The 18,113-nt window shown below is 52.0% G+C and overlaps 8 protein-coding genes across 8 annotated transcripts; 6 read left to right on the forward strand and 2 right to left on the reverse strand.

Annotated features, from left to right (window-relative positions):
• Positions 1-636: 636 nt before the first annotated feature.
• MYCFIDRAFT_203374 (uncharacterized protein) lies at positions 637-1,920 on the forward strand (the record flags this gene model as incomplete). Its single annotated transcript, XM_007927974.1, has 1 exon — positions 637-1,920. One exon carries the CDS (start codon positions 637-639, stop codon positions 1,876-1,878), a length of 1,242 nt encoding a protein of 413 aa, XP_007926165.1. The 3' UTR covers positions 1,879-1,920.
• Positions 1,921-2,188: 268 nt separating this feature from the next.
• MYCFIDRAFT_58199 (uncharacterized protein) lies at positions 2,189-3,701 on the forward strand. Its single transcript, XM_007927691.1, has 2 exons — positions 2,189-2,325; positions 2,379-3,701. The coding sequence occupies exons 1-2, from the start codon at positions 2,222-2,224 to the stop codon at positions 3,601-3,603; spliced, it is 1,329 nt and encodes a 442-aa protein (XP_007925882.1). The 5' UTR covers positions 2,189-2,221; the 3' UTR covers positions 3,604-3,701.
• Positions 3,702-4,888: 1,187 nt separating this feature from the next.
• Positions 4,889-6,702, forward strand: MYCFIDRAFT_116284 (uncharacterized protein; the record flags this gene model as incomplete). Its single annotated transcript, XM_007927975.1, has 2 exons — positions 4,889-4,952; positions 5,003-6,702. Coding segments are annotated over 2 exons (1,764 nt in total), but the record flags the coding sequence as incomplete, so codon positions are not given.
• A 1,128-nt stretch (positions 6,703-7,830) lies between these two features.
• Positions 7,831-8,234, reverse strand: MYCFIDRAFT_123021 (uncharacterized protein; the record flags this gene model as incomplete). The annotated part of the gene is made up of 2 exons (XM_007927976.1): positions 7,831-7,917; positions 7,971-8,234. Coding segments are annotated over 2 exons (351 nt in total), but the record flags the coding sequence as incomplete, so codon positions are not given.
• A 1,309-nt stretch (positions 8,235-9,543) lies between these two features.
• MYCFIDRAFT_137608 (uncharacterized protein) lies at positions 9,544-14,247 on the forward strand (the record flags this gene model as incomplete). Its single annotated transcript, XM_007927977.1, has 1 exon — positions 9,544-14,247. A coding segment is annotated over one exon (4,704 nt), but the record flags the coding sequence as incomplete, so codon positions are not given.
• A 341-nt stretch (positions 14,248-14,588) lies between these two features.
• MYCFIDRAFT_207590 (uncharacterized protein) lies at positions 14,589-15,143 on the reverse strand. The gene is made up of 3 exons (XM_007927978.1): positions 15,121-15,143; positions 15,046-15,092; positions 14,589-15,016 (listed from the first exon to the last, which is right to left on the reverse strand). Exon 3 carries the CDS (start codon positions 14,957-14,959, stop codon positions 14,705-14,707), a length of 255 nt encoding a protein of 84 aa, XP_007926169.1. The 5' UTR covers positions 14,960-15,016; positions 15,046-15,092; positions 15,121-15,143; the 3' UTR covers positions 14,589-14,704.
• Positions 14,589-16,116, forward strand: MYCFIDRAFT_87643 (uncharacterized protein). The gene is made up of 2 exons (XM_007927979.1): positions 14,589-15,431; positions 15,490-16,116. Exons 1-2 carry the CDS (start codon positions 15,179-15,181, stop codon positions 15,963-15,965), a joined length of 729 nt encoding a protein of 242 aa, XP_007926170.1. The 5' UTR covers positions 14,589-15,178; the 3' UTR covers positions 15,966-16,116.
• A 550-nt stretch (positions 16,117-16,666) lies between these two features.
• MYCFIDRAFT_64178 (uncharacterized protein) lies at positions 16,667-17,431 on the forward strand (the record flags this gene model as incomplete). Its single annotated transcript, XM_007927726.1, has 1 exon — positions 16,667-17,431. The coding sequence occupies one exon, from the start codon at positions 16,667-16,669 to the stop codon at positions 17,429-17,431; it is 765 nt and encodes a 254-aa protein (XP_007925917.1).
• Between the last annotated feature and the right edge of the window lie 682 nt (positions 17,432-18,113).

An 18,113-nucleotide genomic window follows, 5' to 3' on the forward strand; every position in this document is an offset into this window, starting at 1 on the left:
TATAAGTTGTTCTATATCGAATTCCGGGAGAAAGGGTTGTACTAGTTTAGTTAGCTTAGTCGAATATAGGTCAGTAAGGACCTAGGTCTTATATCTAGTTAGATATGTCTTAGTTTGCTTAAACTATCGATCCTAATTATTAGGTCTACGAAGGATAATAAGCTTGCTACTACCGAGGCGACTAGCTAATAAGAGGGCTATTAAGGATATACTAAATTCGAAACGATTATAGAGGCTTATAGAAGCTTAAATAGTTGTTTTCTTATAGTGCTATTAAGACTGTCGATTATTAAAGGTCTCGTAGAATAGAAAATTCTTTCCTACTATAGAAGTCTCTAACACCGCGGATTAAATCCGGGCTTATAACTATTACGTATAGCGTAGTAGATTACTTATATAATACTATATTGCCGGCGGTTGAATTAGCTTCGTTAATTGCCTATGTTCTATCTCCTCTATAGTCTAAAATACAGTGTAGAAAATTCTTCAAGCTAAGAAGTCACGTGCCTGTCATGTGACTGAGCTGACGCGTCACACACGCGACTCTCATCTGAGAGCTTCCGTCAGCTCCGCAGCCCGAGAGGGTCCGGTGAGCGCTACGCACACGCGCATGCTACGCTACCACAAGGGCAAAGCATGGCTTCTCAATATCCAGTGCCGAACACTCCTCGCGTAATCTCTCCTTCGCCCACGCCGTCCGAGACCAGCGGCAAGGAGGGCTACTTTCCACCCACAACGCGAGCGAAGAGCCAGCGCATGAGTTCTGTGGAACCTATTCAAGAGCAAGCAAATCATAATGAGCTTGGAGTTCACGAGGAGACAGATCCAGATCTTATGCGAGCGCGTAGTAGGAGTAGGAGCCCACAGATCGACCGAAGAGCGACGCCTATCATGACGGCCAATGGAGGAATCACGACCAGCGCAAAGATTGGAATGCCCTCGGCGGCAGCTGGTGGGAGAATACGAAAGAAGCCGGACGAGAAAATCGTGCCGAATGGAGCTCCCAAGCAGATGGGCTTCCTTTCACCAACGAGCGCGTATCCTTCGGGATTTGGATCAGCATATTGGAGGAATCTGAGCAGAAGTCCTAGTCCGCTTGGCCTGATCCCTATACATCGAGAATGGAGAGACTTTATACACAAGCATGAAGTGCCGAGGAAGGTTCTGCATGTCAGCATTGGATTTGTTACACTTTGGCTATACTATGAAGGAGCGCAAACAAGTCAAATACACCCGGTCTTGCTTGGACTTCTTGTGCCAATCTTCAGCGTGGATCTGATCCGATTTAAGTGGCCTGCGTTCAACAGACTCTACATTCGATGTCTCGGAGCTTTCATGCGAGAGAGTGAAGCACACGACCGATTTAATGGTGTGATCAGCTATCTGGCCGGACTTTGGGCGGCGATGTACTTTTGCAGGAAAGATGTGGCAGTAATGAGTGTGCTGCTGCTATCATGGTGTGATACTGCAGCGAGCACTTTTGGCAGGGCATTCGGAAAGTATACGCCTCGAATTCGGAAGGGAAAGAGCTTGGCAGGCTCGATTGCGGCTTTCACATTCGGTGTTGGAGCGGCGGTGCTCTTCTGGGGCTTGATCGAGCCAAGAACTCCTGACGAGTATAACGTGGGAGTCAACAGCTTCGCATACCAGGGCACATTGACTTTGCCGTTGGAGGCCAGAAAATACCTAGGATGGACCAAGTCACAGGCGACGATAGGAGGAACGACAGCATTAGGAGTGCTCAGTGTTGTCTCGGGCTTGGTAGCTAGCGTCAGCGAGGCGATTGACCTGTGGAATCTTGACGACAACCTAACGATACCCATACTGTGCGGCGCGGGCTTGGGAGCATTCCTGTGGGCATTTGGTGGAAGCGCATGACAGATAGCGATGCCTTGCAATTCAAACAATCACGACTCCTTGTAGCCTTGTGTGTCTATACTTTCGACCGAATCTCGCAATTGGCGGGCATCACCAAATTTAGTTCGATGCCTCGCAGTTCCGTGTTCGCTGGGGAGAAGTCCCAGCACCAATGCGAAAAGTCTGGCCAAAACGTGAGCCGATCCAAGCCGAGCGCCAAACCCCAAGTCAAGCCCGAGGTACGGGCGAATGAAGTCGTTCACCTAACGCATCTGTCATTACGAGAAGAGTACTGGAAGACATTCTCTTTACTTCTCAGTGCCGGTATCACCTCAGATTGTCTCGAATTCCTCTTTCGATCGCAATGGCCTCTTTCGTACGATCACTCAGGCCGCTGGCAAGGGCTGCGGCGCCACTACACTCACGAACAGCCATTCCACGACCACAATTCACACGCTCAATACCACAGTAAGCACAACAGCCTCTTCCAATCCCCGAACTAGAAATTGACTGTGACAAAGATCACGATGCCTATCTGCTACTGCGAGACGGACGCAAGAACACGAGATCGACCTCGAATCCCTCGAGCCGACACCCATCTTCCACCTTAACGAAGTAGAGCACGCGATGAAGGAGTCAGTGGCACAGTTTGCGAACGGCGTGATCCTTCCAAAGGTGCGAGACATGGACGAGGCAGAGAGTATGGACCCCGCGATCGTCGAGCAGCTATTCGAGCAAGGTCTCATGGGTATCGAGATTCCGGAGAAGTATGGTGGTGCGGGCATGAACTTCACAGCTGCAATCGTCGGCATTGAAGAGCTTGCAAGAGTAGACCCGAGCGTCAGTGTCTTGTGCGACGTCCATAACACCTTGGTCAATACTGCCATGCTCAAGTACGGCTCTGAGGAGAGCAAGAAGAAATGGCTGCCACGGCTAGCAACGGAGACTGTTGGCTCTTTCTGTCTCTCCGAGCCTGCATCTGGATCTGATGCATTCGCTATGAAGACCAAAGCCGAGAAGACATCCGACGGCTACGTGATCAATGGCAGCAAGATGTGGATCACCAATTCCATGGAAGCCGGTTTCTTCATCGTTTTCGCAAACCTGAACCCCGAAAAGGGCTACAAAGGCATCACTGCATTCATTGTTGACAAGGAGAACCCAGGTCTGACTATAGCTAAGAAGGAGAAGAAGCTCGGCATCAAAGCCTCGTCAACGTGCGTGCTGAACTTCGATGATTGTCAAGTACCCGCAGGAAATCTTCTGGGCAAGGAGGGCGATGGCTATAAGTACGCAATTGGTCTGCTAAACGAGGGCCGCATTGGAATTGCAGCGCAAATGACCGGCCTTGCCATCGGTGCCTTCGAGAACGCAGCCAAGTATGTGTGGAACGACCGCAAACAGTTCGGCGCCTTGGTGGGAGAATTCCAGGGTATGCAACATCAGATTGCTCAAGCTTGGACCGAGATCACCGCTGCACGAGCACTAGTGTACAATGCTGCACGTAAGAAAGAGGCTGGCCAAGACTTCGTCATGGACGCTGCCATGGCCAAGCTCTTCGCGTCAAATGTTGCTGGTAAGGTATCTGGCCAAGCAATCGAGTGGATGGGTGGAATGGGCTTTGTCCGTGAAGGCCTTGCTGAAAAGTACTGGCGTGACAGCAAGATCGGTCAAATCTACGAAGGAACAAGCAACATCCAATTAACGACCATCGCGAAGCTGCTGCAAAAACAGTACACGCAGTAAAGAGGTCGCGATTCGCATGTGATTATTCAGCCTCGATGTACTTCTATTTACGATCGACAAAGGATATCGCATCTCGCCGCGAAAGAGCAGAGTTTCAGCCTCCCATCCCTTTCTCCGCGGCACACATCTTTGTTCCGAGAAAGGCCCGCCATGCCGCAGCCTTGTGGTAGTGCGGCTGCATCAGAACAGCAGTTTTGCAACAGTTTCGTCTACGATGCGATAAAATGTTCTCAAAGGGCCGAATCGTTCGCTCTCCGAAGTATCGGTAGCCCAATCAGCCTTCCTCCGGATACACCACGAAAGCCAGCACTAACATGCAGGAACAGGAGCGTACTCGGATGTGACATCAAGAAGCATTAATGGCATGAGGTACGGGGTCTCGATGATCTTATGATTCTAGGTGTTGAGAAAGTACCACCGTCATGAGCTCGGAGCACTTTACTTGTCAAGCTACACAAGCTATAAGCGAAGTATGCTCCGCTTCGCTTGTCTTCGCATTGCGGAGAGCAATAGCAAATGGCAGTATAGCACATGCACTTCTCAAGAAATGTCATCCGAACAGAAATGGATGAGTGGATCTCCGAGAATCGTTCACAAAATCTTCAGACGCTTGCCACCTACTTGGCCTGGTTCTAGGGACTGCAATCGAAGTGGAACGTCAGTAAGACCTAAATGAGGCAGCCCAAGGCACGAAAACCGGCATCACTCGTTAATCTCGCTCTGCCATCTCCGAAAAGCGTCAATGACCATCAGCATATGCTTGCGAGGCGCGTGGCTTGGTCCAGCACTACGGTCTGAGCGGGACACGAATGGTTCTAGGCGAGGTGAAGATAGGCGAAAATGTGTACATCACTCGTTTGACAAATGAGCCATGTTTAGCAAATAGCTCGAGCACACCAACAACATATCTTCACACGCTTGCGAGCTGCGTGGCTTGGCAGCAAGAACTACTGATGAAGTGGAACAGGAGTGAGACTAGGCAAGGCGGCTCGAGGTAGGCACATTGGCATCACTGGTCTATGTTGCAATGGGCTTGCGCTGCCAAGAGAAGGAGAGGGCCGAGCAACAGTCAGGCAGGCTATAGGTAAGCTGTATAAAGTAGGAACACTAGTGGGCTGAGAGAGTTTGTGCGAGAACACTATCTTTTCACCTTCTCAGAACTTCGACAAAATCTCACCTGGCCAACACAATGGCTCACCTCGTGCTCGTTCTCCTCTCTTCGCTTCTGCTACGGAGCGCTGGCCACGCTCTCCCAGCAAACCCCCGAGCCAGATCCAATGGCACCATTTCCGGAATCACCACCTCCTCCTCTGGCCTTGCAAATGCTACATTTGACTACATTGTTTGCGGTATATTCAGCCCCGCTTCTTTCTATAGCTATCCATCTGACTTCTCCCAGGCGGCGGTTTAACTGGGCTCACCATTGCGAATCGCCTGTCTGAGGACCCATCTGTCTCTGTCCTGGTTATTGAAGCTGGATATGACAATCATACCAGTCCTCTCATAAGCGATGTCCGCACCTATGGCCTCGCTTTCGATACCGAGCTTGATCATCGCATATACAGCACGCCCGTGAAATGGCAGCACGGCGAACGACTCCTTCTTGTGGCAGGCAAGACTCTTGGCGGTAGTGGCTCCCTCAATGGAGCGAGCTGGACAAAGGGCGCCAAGTCGCAGTACAACCTTCTTCCTCTGCTTTCCGGCGACGAGTCATGGGGCTGGGCCTCATTCAATCAGTACATGTTGAAGGCCGAAAACTTCCATCGACCGACTGACAGCCAGCGTGACATCAAAGGCGCTCACTATGAGTCCGGCCTTCATGGCTATGGTGGCCCAGTGCAAGTCAGTTTCGGCTCAGGGATGTATGGCGGCACTCAGTTACCAGCGCTGGAAGCCTCAGAAAATGCTCTTGTCAACTTCAGTCGCAACTTCGACGCCGCATCTGGTCAAACCAGTGGCGGCACCATCATTCCCAATATGGTCGTACCAGAAGAGAACCAGAATCGCTCTAGCCCTTTCACTGCTCATGCTCACTCCCAAGTTCAAGAGAGAAACAACTTGATCATTCTGACTGGACACCGAGTGACCAAGATTGTCTGGCGAGACACCAAAAAAGGCGCGCCTCTTGTCGCAGCCGGCGTACACTTTCAGTCATCGCAGAACTCCCCAATCGAATTCGTCAAGACAAACCGTGAAGTTCTCCTTGCTGCTGGCTCTCTCCAAAGCCCTCAAATCCTCGAACTTTCCGGCGTGGGAGATGCACATGTCTTGGAAGCAGCTGGTGTCGAACTGAAGCATGAGCTGAACGGCGTTGGCGCACACATGCAAGAACAGACCAAGAACACACTTACCTACCAAGCCCGACCAGGAATCAACTACAACGGCACCGGCCCCCCATCCTCAATCGCATTCCCAAACGCCGCTCAACTTCTCGGCGACAACGCCACAACCTGGTACCGCACCGTGAAATCCAGTCTCAAGGCATACGCAAACTCCCTCAAAGCCCGCTCCCTCGTCGCCAATGCCGAAGCAACCCATTACATCCTCCAAACCCAACTCGAAAACCTCTTCACCGCACCCGACGTCGCAGCTTCCGAGATCTTCTTCACAATCAACTCCACCGCAAACCTCATCGGTACCGACAATTGGAACCTCATCGTCCTCTCCCGCGGAACTGCACACATTCGCTCCAACTCTTCCTGGAACCCTCCCATCGTCAACCCTTCCTACTTCGACCACCCCCTCGACCAAACCTTCCAACTCGCCACGCAGAAAATCTCCCGCAAGATTTTTAACGCGGAACCACTCTCCTCGTACGTAGTAGAAGAACTTGAACCCGGTCTCCCGCGCGTTCCAATCAATGCTAGTGATGGGGTTTGGGAGGCGTGGATGAAAGAGGAGTTTACGAGCGTGTGGCATTATCTTGGGACTTGTGCTATGATGAAGGAGGAATTCGGGGGCGTGGTGGATTCGAGATTAAAAGTTTATGGGGTGCGGAATGTGAGGGTTGTGGATGCTAGTGTGGTGCCGATTCAGTTGAGTGCGCATCTTAGTAGTTCGTTGTATGGGATTGCGGAGAAGGGGGCGGATATGATTCAAGAGGATTGGGAGTAGGATTGCAAGAGAAGCGAAGGGTGGGTATTGTGATGGTGTTCATGGTGTGATGGAGTCGAGGGTTTTGAGGGTTTATTTGGTATTAGTATGTGGGTCGTGTGGGATTTAAGTGAGTAGTAGATTGTGACAGGCGAGCACTCCATAATGACTCGACGTCAGATCAAAGTCTCCCATGCCAAGTTGTCAAGTCTCGTCTCGCTTGGAGTTCACTCAGCCAAGCAGCATGCTCAGCATTTCGTTTGGCGCAGGTCGCACAATCTACCGTGCAGATGCTGTCTCGGTCAAGCTGTATCTCGCCCTTGAGCGGACCCTTCATACTACGGGGATCGTAATGCTGCAATGGGTCTTTCTTGTTGAGGTGGCGTGCCTTCCGGTCATCCGTATGCATTCGGACGATGTTGAATGCGTCCTGAGACGCTCTTTGATGCTGAGGCTTGTCCTTCTCGCCTTTTCGCTTCTTTCCAGCCCATGGAGGTCTGTCGATGCAGACGTATTCATAAGATCCATGGAAGCTGCGTTGGGCGAGGGTGACGCGAATGTCAGTCCTTGGTTTTCTGGGCTTCGTCGCGATGCGTCTCTCGCACGCAAATCCAATGTTCGGATCTCGCATCCCTAGAATGCGCTTGCCATTGCCGTATACCAGACGCTCGTCGTCGTCTGAATCGTCTGGTACTGGGACGCCTTTTCTGAGGATGCATTCCCCGTTGATGAAAACGCTGCCATCCGGCCATGTTGTGACTACAAAGGGCATTTTGACGATGTGGAAGTAGGAAACGACGACTGCGATTGACGCGAAAGCAAAACCTCTTGCTGCGATGTGGCTGCAGACGTCTGCTATCACTCCTGTCACCTGTGCGATGTAAACAAATACACTAGAGTTTCGTGCACAGACGGGAGCATCGCAGGCCAGCTTGAAAGCATGTTGCATGGTCCAGCTCCAAAGTGCGAATGGCTTCTTCACTTGTCTGGCCTGCGTCCCGGAAATGGCCCGGCTGACTTTGCGCGCATCTTGCGCGAGTGTTTCGCTGCATACAAAGGGAATCTTGAATATGTACATGTCTGCTTCCCCCTTGATATCGTCTATGCAATTGTTCGGTCAAGAGGTCCGACATCGCCTTCTTCTTGGTTTCGTGCACGTCGCGCACGTGGTCCTCCTAGTTCAGTCTCCAGTCCATCTTCAAAAGTCCGTGACACAGCGGGCTGGAGATCGTTAGCTCAATCCGCCGAAGACTCCAAGGGCCGATATAGCTGACCTTGTCTGGGTAATATCGGTACACAACCGCGCAGAGCACACCAACAGCACCAATGAAAGAGCCCACCAACACGGCACCCCACCCTGATGAGAAATGCGTGTAGTCTTCTGGTGAGAAAATACCAAGGATGTCGTTATCTTCGTGGACTGGCTCGCCATAGTTTCTTCGTTCTTGCACGTCCCACCAGTCGCCGTATGGATCACGATGTTGTCTCTTGATTGGCAGTGCTGATGTGAGGCTTGGGTCCGGATAGTTGCCGTTCTGCAATCCCATAAGTCAGTATAATTCTCCGTACAGAGTCTCTAACATATCGTGGTGCTTCGCATGTCTCCGCTCTCCTCATCTGCACCTGCTTCTCCCAGATCCAACGTACCATATTGGGATCGTCACCCATTCCAGCAAGGTCTTCCGAGCCCTGCTCAGCTTCGGCAGCACTCTTTGCGTCGGTCGCTGGTCGTGAGACTACGCTGGCATATCTTCGAGCGACAATGGGTGTTCGGGAGACGGGAGATAGACGGACGAATTGCGCTCGCGGCGCCAGGCGAAGCGCGGATCTGATGCTCGCCATTGTGTGGAGGCGAACTCGAGGGTCGTTAAGATGGTCGTGAGGTATGGCTGAGGCTTCCCGACGCCTCAATTGCTGTTCGTCGCCAATGGGTAATGATCAATCGCCAAAGCGAGAGGTGCGAGGTTCGACGCGGATACAGCCGCCGCCGCCGTGCGTCAGACGCGGCGCAAGGAATTTAAGGCAAGCGCGAAGTGGCCCCGAGTCGTGAACTCTCTTGCGTGCAAGGAGTGCGCACCACCGAGATCTGCCACTGTTTCTTTCCCTCACGATTCGCGACACTCTTTGACTTTGGCTTGTTGGCGTGATTTTGACTTGTGTTTCAGGTGTGCTATAGATCTCTAGAGACTTTGCATGGTGTTTTTATGATGATGCCGATGGGACGAGGCGCGTACGATTGGGATGACCTCGCGAGCCTCTCCTCCGGCGGACACGCGCAAGCCTGCTGCCGATACCGAAACAGAGATTGGAACAGCGAACCACGGCCACGATGCAGATAATCACGACACCACCCGTCCACGCGCCAGTTCCAGTGAGTTGGACACGCCGCCCAGCGAGCGCGAGGGCCCCGCAAACCCAAAATCCGCGACCACGACTATCAAATCCGAGCATGGCGACCAGCAGCACGATGAAACACAGGTGGAAAGCGGAAGCGGCGGCGGAGACGGAGACGGAGACGAGAACGCGACTGTTGCAGAGGCAAACGGGGAGACTGCAACTCTCCGCCCAGCACCACTGCCAAGCAAGAAGCGAAGAGAGTCAGAAGCCGCGCTGCACACCCCCGACGCGGACGAGAAAGCACACGAACTCCAACCGTTCAAGAAACGTAAGCGAGGCGCCAGTCCACCGTGGCAGTTTCCTACGGTGCAGACGTCAACGCTGAGGAATGCGGAAGGGCGTCGTGTGTCTGCCAGAGTCAACGTGGGCACGCCCGGTCTCAGCGAATCTGAGGATCAGCGTGCTCGCAGCACCAGTGTCAGCACTTCGCAGCCTCTGACTGCGACTCGCTCTCGCCCGCCCAGTCCGCCGTGGAAGAAGGTTCAAGCGGAAGGTCCCACTAGTATCATCGTCGACGGTCAGCGCAAGAGTGGTCGTGTGAACAAGGAACTGGCGCATGGTCCCAGGCGTGTAAGCCCGCGCACGAAGAAGCAGGTCGATAAGTTGGCTGGAGACAAGCATGCCGAAACGAAGCAGTCGACAGCTGCAAGCAAGAGCATGGGAGGCATCGAGAGAAAGAGTGATGCAGAGGCGACGAAGCAGGTCAACGGCCTGGACAGGCCATCAAGCTCGTCCGACAGTGCTGCAAGAATCGCAGAGCTGAAAGCCCAGATTGCTGCATTGCAGCCCACACGTTCCTTCGATACGCCGACGACCGATGCTGATCATATGCCCAAGTCTGCCAAGGCAAAGTCGCGCCGCCATGTCGTCAAACGGGAAAGAACGCAATCACCTCCTGTGCAGCGAAAGTCGCACCGACCGAGCGAAGTGCAACATTCGCCTGAACGCGCAAAGCCTTCACCACGCATCAAGCTGAAGCTGAATGCTACCAGACGAGTCATTGAAGCACCACATCCTCTTGCTAGGCCACCTTCTCCTCTCCATCCACCGCGATCTCTAGAATCAGTGTTAGAAGAGTACGAATTAGCAGAATTGCAACAGCCTTATACCGAAAATGATCGAGGTCCTCCTGATGCTGAGTTCTTTGTGCAAAGGGCGATCAAGCAGGCTGAGGAAGAAGGAGCATTACGGAAGAGACTCTTGAAGGAGGCCGAGCCAGGTGGAGCGTTGAGCAAAGAGAATTTGAGCTTATTCCGAGATGAACGACAAGCCGAACCTCCCCAACAATACGATCATCACGATCATCTGGTCGCCCATGCGCTGTTCCTTCGGCAACTGCAGATACGAGAAAAGACACAACATCGTCTGCTCGCGAAGAAGCTTGCTCACGAAGCGTTGGAGAAATGGAAGGCGAGACACGGACCAACCGAAGAAGATTTGATCGCCGAACGAAACAGGATCATTGACAATATCAGGAAACAGGTTGTCGCTGACATGAAAGCCAAATGGGAAATGGTCGAGGCCCATGTGCAAGAGCTGAAGAAGCGCGCATGGGAGAGAGAACAGGAGCGCATTCGATCAGAGAGACTCCAGAAGAAGCTGGAAGGCGCAAAGGACTTGCTTGCCAAGCAGCGAGGATACGCGGACAGTGAAGATGTCGACATGGACGAGGATAGTACCGGTGACGTGCATGATTCGAATGACAGCGAAGAAGACTCTGAGGAGAACATGAGCGACTCTCAAAGCGAATCGGGAGAAGATGAGCCAGAGGAAGAAGGTGAAATGGACAAAGACGCCTTAGCAGCATATCTTGCGCAAAGAGAGGCCGAACCTCCCGATCCAGGGAGCGATGCCGATGATGATGACGATGATGAAAATCACGATGACCATGAGGGATCTGACGATGAATCAATGGCTGGAGTTGAAGAAGAACCAAAACATGATAGTCTGGCACAATCAAGCAACGTCAATGAAGGCGTGCAGGCAGAGCAGCCTAACGATGTGGCCGAAGCTCAAAAATCCTCCGATATGGATATGGACCAGCCACCAGCCTCGACAAGGACCCGTGACCGAACGTCCCGTTCTCCACCACCTGACCAAGCCCAAGCGGACGTGGAAGCTCATCTATCGTCTGACGAGTCAACGGATATGGATTCTGAAGACTACGATTCTGATGAAGACATGAGTAGTACGGGAGACGAAGCAGATAATGATGACGATAACGATGGCGCAAGTGATTCTTCTGACAAGCCTGACAATGCCAGGACTTCACTCTTGGGTTTCTACAGCAAAGCCGAACTCAAGCAGGACCGCAATGGTGGCCTCCCCACTCCGAACACTAGTGTTGAGAACGATGGCGATGACCACCCGCGACCTCAGTCTGAGCCTAGATCTGAAGGCCAGGCCGACGCTGGAGCGTCGGAAAAGGTCGACTCACAGGATAACAGCGCTGCTATCGATGCAGATCAGACCACAGAAGTCCAATCCAGAGCGGAAGAGGATGAGGCAATGGAGCTGGATAACGCTGAAGCTGAATCAACTGACGAGCGCGAAGAGCATTCCGTCACTAAGAGCATGGTCCCTCAGCCTACTCTTCTTCGAGGCACCCTTCGCTCTTATCAACAAGCTGGTCTTGATTGGCTTGCTTCACTGTATCGGAATGGAACCAACGGCATATTGGCAGACGAAATGGGTCTGGGCAAGACAATTCAGACCATTTCTTTACTCGCTCATTTGGCGGAGGTACATGAAGTCTGGGAAGCACACCTTGTTATTGTGCCTACGTCAGTCATTCTGAACTGGGTCACGGAGTTCCAGAAATTTTTACCTGGTTTCCGCGTCTTGGGATACTATGGCACCGCCGAAGAGCGCGCATTCAAGCGCAAAGGCTGGACAAACGATGCTCATCATGACGATAAGACCAAGCGTGGTTACAACGTTGTGATCACCAGTTACAATGTGGCGATGCAGGATATCAATGCAATCAGAAACGTCCAGTGGCACTATCTCATCCTGGATGAGGCTCACAACATCCGCAATTTCAACAGCCAACGTTGGCAGGTTCTCATCCGTCTTCGCACAAGGGCAAGGCTCCTTCTGACTGGAACACCTCTTCAAAATGATCTTGCTGAAGTCTGGTCCCTGCTTACGTTCCTGACTGCCGGTAATGATGACCAATCTCAAGGCGAGCTTGAAGAGTTTCTGGCACATTGGAAAGATCCAGTCAAAGAGATCTTCGATCAGGGTGTCGAAAAGATCTCAGAAAATGCGCAAAAGGTTGTCGAGCAATTGCATATATCCCTACGGCCGTTCTTGTTGAGGCGTAAGAAGATTGAGGTAGAGAAGGACCTGCCGAAGAAGACTGAGAGTGTCGTTGTGTGCAAGCTCAGCAAGCGCCAGCGGCAGCTATATCAAGACTACATGGGCCTGGCAGAGACGAAAGCTACTTTAGCCAAGGGCAGTGGAGTGCAAGCTGGTGCCGTGCTACTGAGCCTGAGGCGGGTTTGTAACCATCCAGACCTTTTCGACCCTCGACCAATTCAGACCAGTTTTGCCATGGAGTACAGTCCGCTTGAGGCATACGACATCCGAGACCAATTAATCAGGCGCATGCTGGGTACGCAGCACCAGATACCGGACTGCTTGATAATTGCAGCACGCGAGGACCGAAATCGATCGAAATTGCGAAGAGGGAAGCAATTGTCTGGCACAGGCCATCTTCGGCGGCAACTGGATGAGCTGACCGCCGTACAAATCGATGCCAAGCCAGATCCTGCCACCGTGGCTGGCTCAATTACTCTACAGCGGCTGCATCGACGAGAGCGGAAGCTGGCCCAGCTTCGTGCATGCATCCAGGTAACTGAAAGTGCACTGGAAAGTCAACCTGTGTATGGCTCGGATTTGAAGGAACTTGTGACAATACACAAGGACCAGCCTTATCAATTCAACAGACGTCGCGTCCCAGCATACAAAGCTCTGCATGCATGGCTGCCGACCAGCCGCCGCCCGCTGCTGCTTGAGCATCCGAGTGACTGGCACATCCTCAAGAGCACTCGACTTCAGGAAGACATCGCCACGCTTGGTAGCTATGCCGACCGGCTGCAGGATACTCTTCAGAGATTTGCTTTTGTGCCACCTGCCGCCACTGTTCCCATATTGGACTTCGCTATTCCAAGACCAGTGCAAGAAACAATTCGGTCCTCGCCACTCTATCCCGCAGAGGAAGATTATGCTCATGAGGCTCGTGTCCGCACGTCAATCGCCTTTCCCGACAAGCGACTTCTCATCTACGACTCTGGCAAATTGCAGAGACTTACTTACTTGCTCCGCGAACTTCAGTCTAAGGGCTCGAGAAGTTTAATCTTCACACAGATGACTGGCACTCTAAACGTCCTGGAGCAGTTCCTCAGTCTAATGAATCTACCATACTTGCGCTTAGACGGCAGTACACCTGTTGAGCGAAGACAGCTCTACTCCGCCGAGTTCAATCGTCCCGACTCAAAGTATCAGTGCATGATACTTTCTTCTCGTGCCGGAGGTGTAGGCTTGAACTTGACTGGTGCCTCTTCTGTCATTTTCTACGATCTTGACTGGAATCCACAGATGGACAGGCAATGCATGGACCGAGCCCACAGAATCGGTCAGGTACGAGACGTCGAGGTGTACAAGATGGTTAGCGAGAAGACTGTCGAAGAGAACATCCTTCGCCGAGCCAACCAGAAAAGTCTTCTCGATCAGACTGTCATCCAAGAAGGTCACTTCACGACCGAATACCAGCACAAGGAAGACAAAGAAGACGATGTCGCCCAGGCAATTGATCGTTTCCTTGGCGGAGAGGAGAAAACAACGCAGGCACTCGCTTCCGTGGAAGATAAGGAGGACACTCAAGCTGCTCAGCAGGCAGCGAAGGAAGATCGGCAAGACGACGTCGATTTTGCAGATCGGTCATCGAAGGGCCCTTCGAAGGCTAACACGCCTGGACCAGGTGCGACCGAAGTCGATGAAGTCGCGGAGGAACGGAAAGGTCATGTTGATCTGTACATGGTCAAGCACATGCAACTGCTGATGAAAGACTGGGTATATGTGCCAGCGCCTGTGAGGAAGCTGGACAAACATGGGCGAGACCCAAGCCACCGGCCGAAGAAGAGACGGTAACAGCCATGCATGATTGTATGATATCGGCGCTCCACGGATTTCGTGAGGCGTGGTTGAATTGTTTTGAGCAGCCGCACCGAATGTTCAGCATAGCGTAGGAGTTCTGCTAGCCTGCGCGAGGTACAAGCAACGCGCGGTACTCATACAAGCGTATCAGACTCTGTAGTATAGCGAAAAGAAACTCAGGAAAACTTGAAAAGACGCGAAACCGAACCGATATCCTGATCAAGGTTAATGCTTCACGTGGGTGATTAGTCATCTCGCAGTAGGAACGCGTAAGGCAACACCACTTGAACTTCGTTTCTTTTCACCTCCCTCCTTCATCGTCAGTAAGCTTCCGACGTCCTGCTCTACTGGCTTATCATCTCACTTCGCAACAGGCAGAAGGCCATCGCACTTTGTACTGCTCTGATTCGAGCACCACCGGCATTGAGCGGCTCTTGCAATCCTGGCCTTGTTATTCAGAAGTGAGACTTAGTGAGATAGGCTCATTCAGAACCCCGGTGCACGAACTCAATGCCACCATGGAGTACCCACGATCCCGTTTACCGGCCTCTGCTGACCTGGACCAACACCGGCAGTTCCATGATTCATGGGAGCCTCGCATTGACATGAGCTTCGACTGAAGCTTTTCCACGACTGTCCAAAAAAAGCACCTTGCCAGATACACCAAAATAGTCCAAGCTGCCTGGTCTAATAACGAATTCGCCATGGATTCTCCAACTCAGAATGTGATCGCTTCTCGGGCAAGGCGCGCCTTTATGTTGGCCTACCGCATTTCATTTCCGACGTTTCGACTCGTTTGCCTTGTGAGGACGTCGACTCGCTCTCCGGTGACCTCATTCCTCAACACACTCATTGATCGCACCGCACGCAATTCTTGACTTCAATTGCATAGCAGAGCAAGCTTCAAGATCCGCTTACGACCAAGATGCACGCCATATTCCCCATCCTGGCGCTCGCCAGCTGCGCGCTAGCTCAATTGTCCTTAACCGATGCCATCAAAGAGATTCCCGCTTGCTCTATTCAATGCCTTTCTATGGGATCGGCTGCTGCCACTGAATGTGGTATCGCGGATGCGTACTGTCAATGCACCAAGGGCGCGCCAGCTATCAAGATTGTCACTCAGAAGTGCTTGTGCGAGGCTGCGGCCAGCGGGAAATGTACTGCTGATGACTTGATGAGTGAGTTGCAAAGATCTGAACGACAGCGGCAGAGTAGACAGCTAATGCGTCCCATCAGAGGCCAACAAGGCCTCATCAGATATCTGCAAGGCTGCTCTCGCCGCCAAGGGAGAAACGTTCTCTGCGCCGCCAGCCGTCGACGCAAGCGCATGTGGAGGCGCCGTGTCTTCAATGGCACCAACGATGATGTCCTCGATGATGTCGTTGCCAATGGCTTCCTCCACTTCATTTTCTACCACCATGGCAACACCAATTGCTTCTGCACCTTCGACAATGGGACCAATGCCGGGAGTGAACATGACAACTCCACCAGCGGCCTACGGTGGCACGAACACTACCATGACCAACATGACGATGACTGCCTCTACGACAATGACCGCTTCCGTAACCCCGAGCCAGACCGCGAAGCCCACCACGTCTGCTCCAGCTCAGCAAACTGCTGGTGCTCGTTCGACTGCTGCGGGAGACAGCTTTGCCGTGCTGTTGTCTTTGGGCATGCTTGGTATGGCAGCTGCTGGATTGGTGGCGATGTAAAGTGCAGGTGGTGTCAATCAATCAAAGCATGTTACACACAACGCGTTGGCGGCGAAAGAGGCATATCTCGCATTTCCATTCCGAGACCAGACGTACGTATTGATGTCTATGACGGCAGAATCTCTCAAAATCCAAAGGCTTCGACATTGTGCAATCTGAGTCCATCCCAACTTCTCCCCAGCAAGAACAGCCGTCTATTTCCAGGCAAGGCGCAGTGGCTTTCAATCAGCCACGTCCGCAATGAAGGCTACTCCTCCTCTCCTCCACACACATACCAATCACTATCCTGCTCGATTCAGCTTTATTATGTAAGTCTGAAAGAAGAGGTGCTTGCGAGCCACAGCCCTCGTCGATCTGTCCCACAGTTCACATCACACTAAGACACGGTTGACTATCACGTGCCTTAAATTGTGCCTAAAAAGCCGATGATCTCATTAGACCTCAAGGCGCAGCAAGCCGCACCGCACAGCCTTGTTCGGTCAACACTTCAGCTTCCTTCATCATTATTGGTGCGTCTTGGCCTCTGAAGGATTTATGTAATGCTGTCGATGATGATCCGATTCGCCTTTGCCTCGAGTGGCGCTGCTTAAGTTGCTTCGCTTCGCCCCCCATAACATTCTACGCGATCATATATTACCCAGTGATTCCTACACACCTGAGGCGCATCGATTACCTTGTACAGACACTTTACACTCGCAACTATGAAGTTACCTCAAGCAATCCTCTTCCTCCTCGCGTTCGTCACGACGATCCACGCCCTCGCGCTCCCCGCCTCGCTCGAACCCATCTCCGAAGCCGCGAAAGAGCTATTCAAACGCAAAGGCGGTGGAGGCGGAGGAGGTAGAGGAGGAAGTTCATCCAGTTCATCATCAAGCGGAGGCCGTTCGGGTTCCTCATCCTCATCCTCCAGCTCCAGCAGTTCCTCCGGCCGAACAAGCACAAGCTCCAACGAAGGAGGCTCAACATCCCGCGGCAGCGGAACAACCCCAGCCTTCAGCGGAGCAGGCGGAACCCGCTACTATGGCGGAGGCGCCTCGGTGCCCTACAAATCCGGCACCACACGCAGCAGTTTCGGCGCAGCGCCATATCTCGTAGGAGGCACTGTCCTCGGAATCGGAGCTTTGGGCTTGTACGGCGCATACGTCTACGCATATCCACATTACTGGAATTACTACAACCGCACATCCAGCAAGAACGAAAGCCATCCTGCGAATTGCTATTGCGCAAGATATACGGTTTGCGGCTGCGACGACAATAATTCCACCGAGTACCAGAATTCTGTCGCGAATAATGCGAGCTTGGCGAGACTTGCGGATAATGGAACTCTTTATGTTAACGGGTCGTTGCCGAATGGTACTACTGCTGCTGGAGGTTCTGATTCCGGCGCGGCGGGACTCTCGTTGAAGCAAAGTATGGGGTTTTGGCCAGTTGTCGCTGGGGTCGGGTATGCTGTTTGGTTTATGTGAAGAAGGAACTACCTTTCACGACTTTCATAAGCACACGCAATGATTTGGAATTTTCTGGATACCCACACAGTTGAAGCGAGGTGATTGGCTGTATTGTATGATGGAGGGAAGACAGGACTCTTTTTATGAATTCTTGTAAGTTCGCATACGAAAATTGTACATCTTTTGAGAAAACTTGATTGAAGAAGTCATAAATATCTCTCTTGGGCTTCTTTGATGTTGGTCAAAGCCCTGAATACCTGTGAATCATTCATCGATGATGACTTGATAATAAATCGCCCTCACCATGCCGTAGCAGAAGCGATCCGAGATAGTCTGTCCCGTGGAGCGTCATTCCAACCATGCACACATTCAGGGAACACAACCGACAGGCACAGATACAGTACTATTTCAGCCAAGAATGCTTTTCGAACATACTTGAAATATCTTCACACATACACGATATAGTTTGCCAAATTTCGGAAAGGTTCGAGCATGTGAAAAAAAGCGGGTCACAGGTAGCTTCTCGACTTACTTCCAGGTCTCGTTAAGCATTCTTGGAACAATGATCAATCTCATCTAGCACAATGTCGAAGGAGAGCTTAAGTGCTGCAGTTTAGTTTCTAGAAATTTCCACGCGATGATGGATGGCATGGATCATATCATCGTGAGAATTTGCAAGCCACCCACCCACTTATTGTCT

The sequence above is a fragment of the Pseudocercospora fijiensis genome, assembly GCF_000340215.1.
Source record: "Pseudocercospora fijiensis CIRAD86 unplaced genomic scaffold MYCFIscaffold_4, whole genome shotgun sequence".
Lineage (NCBI taxonomy): Eukaryota > Fungi > Ascomycota > Dothideomycetes > Mycosphaerellales > Mycosphaerellaceae > Pseudocercospora > Pseudocercospora fijiensis.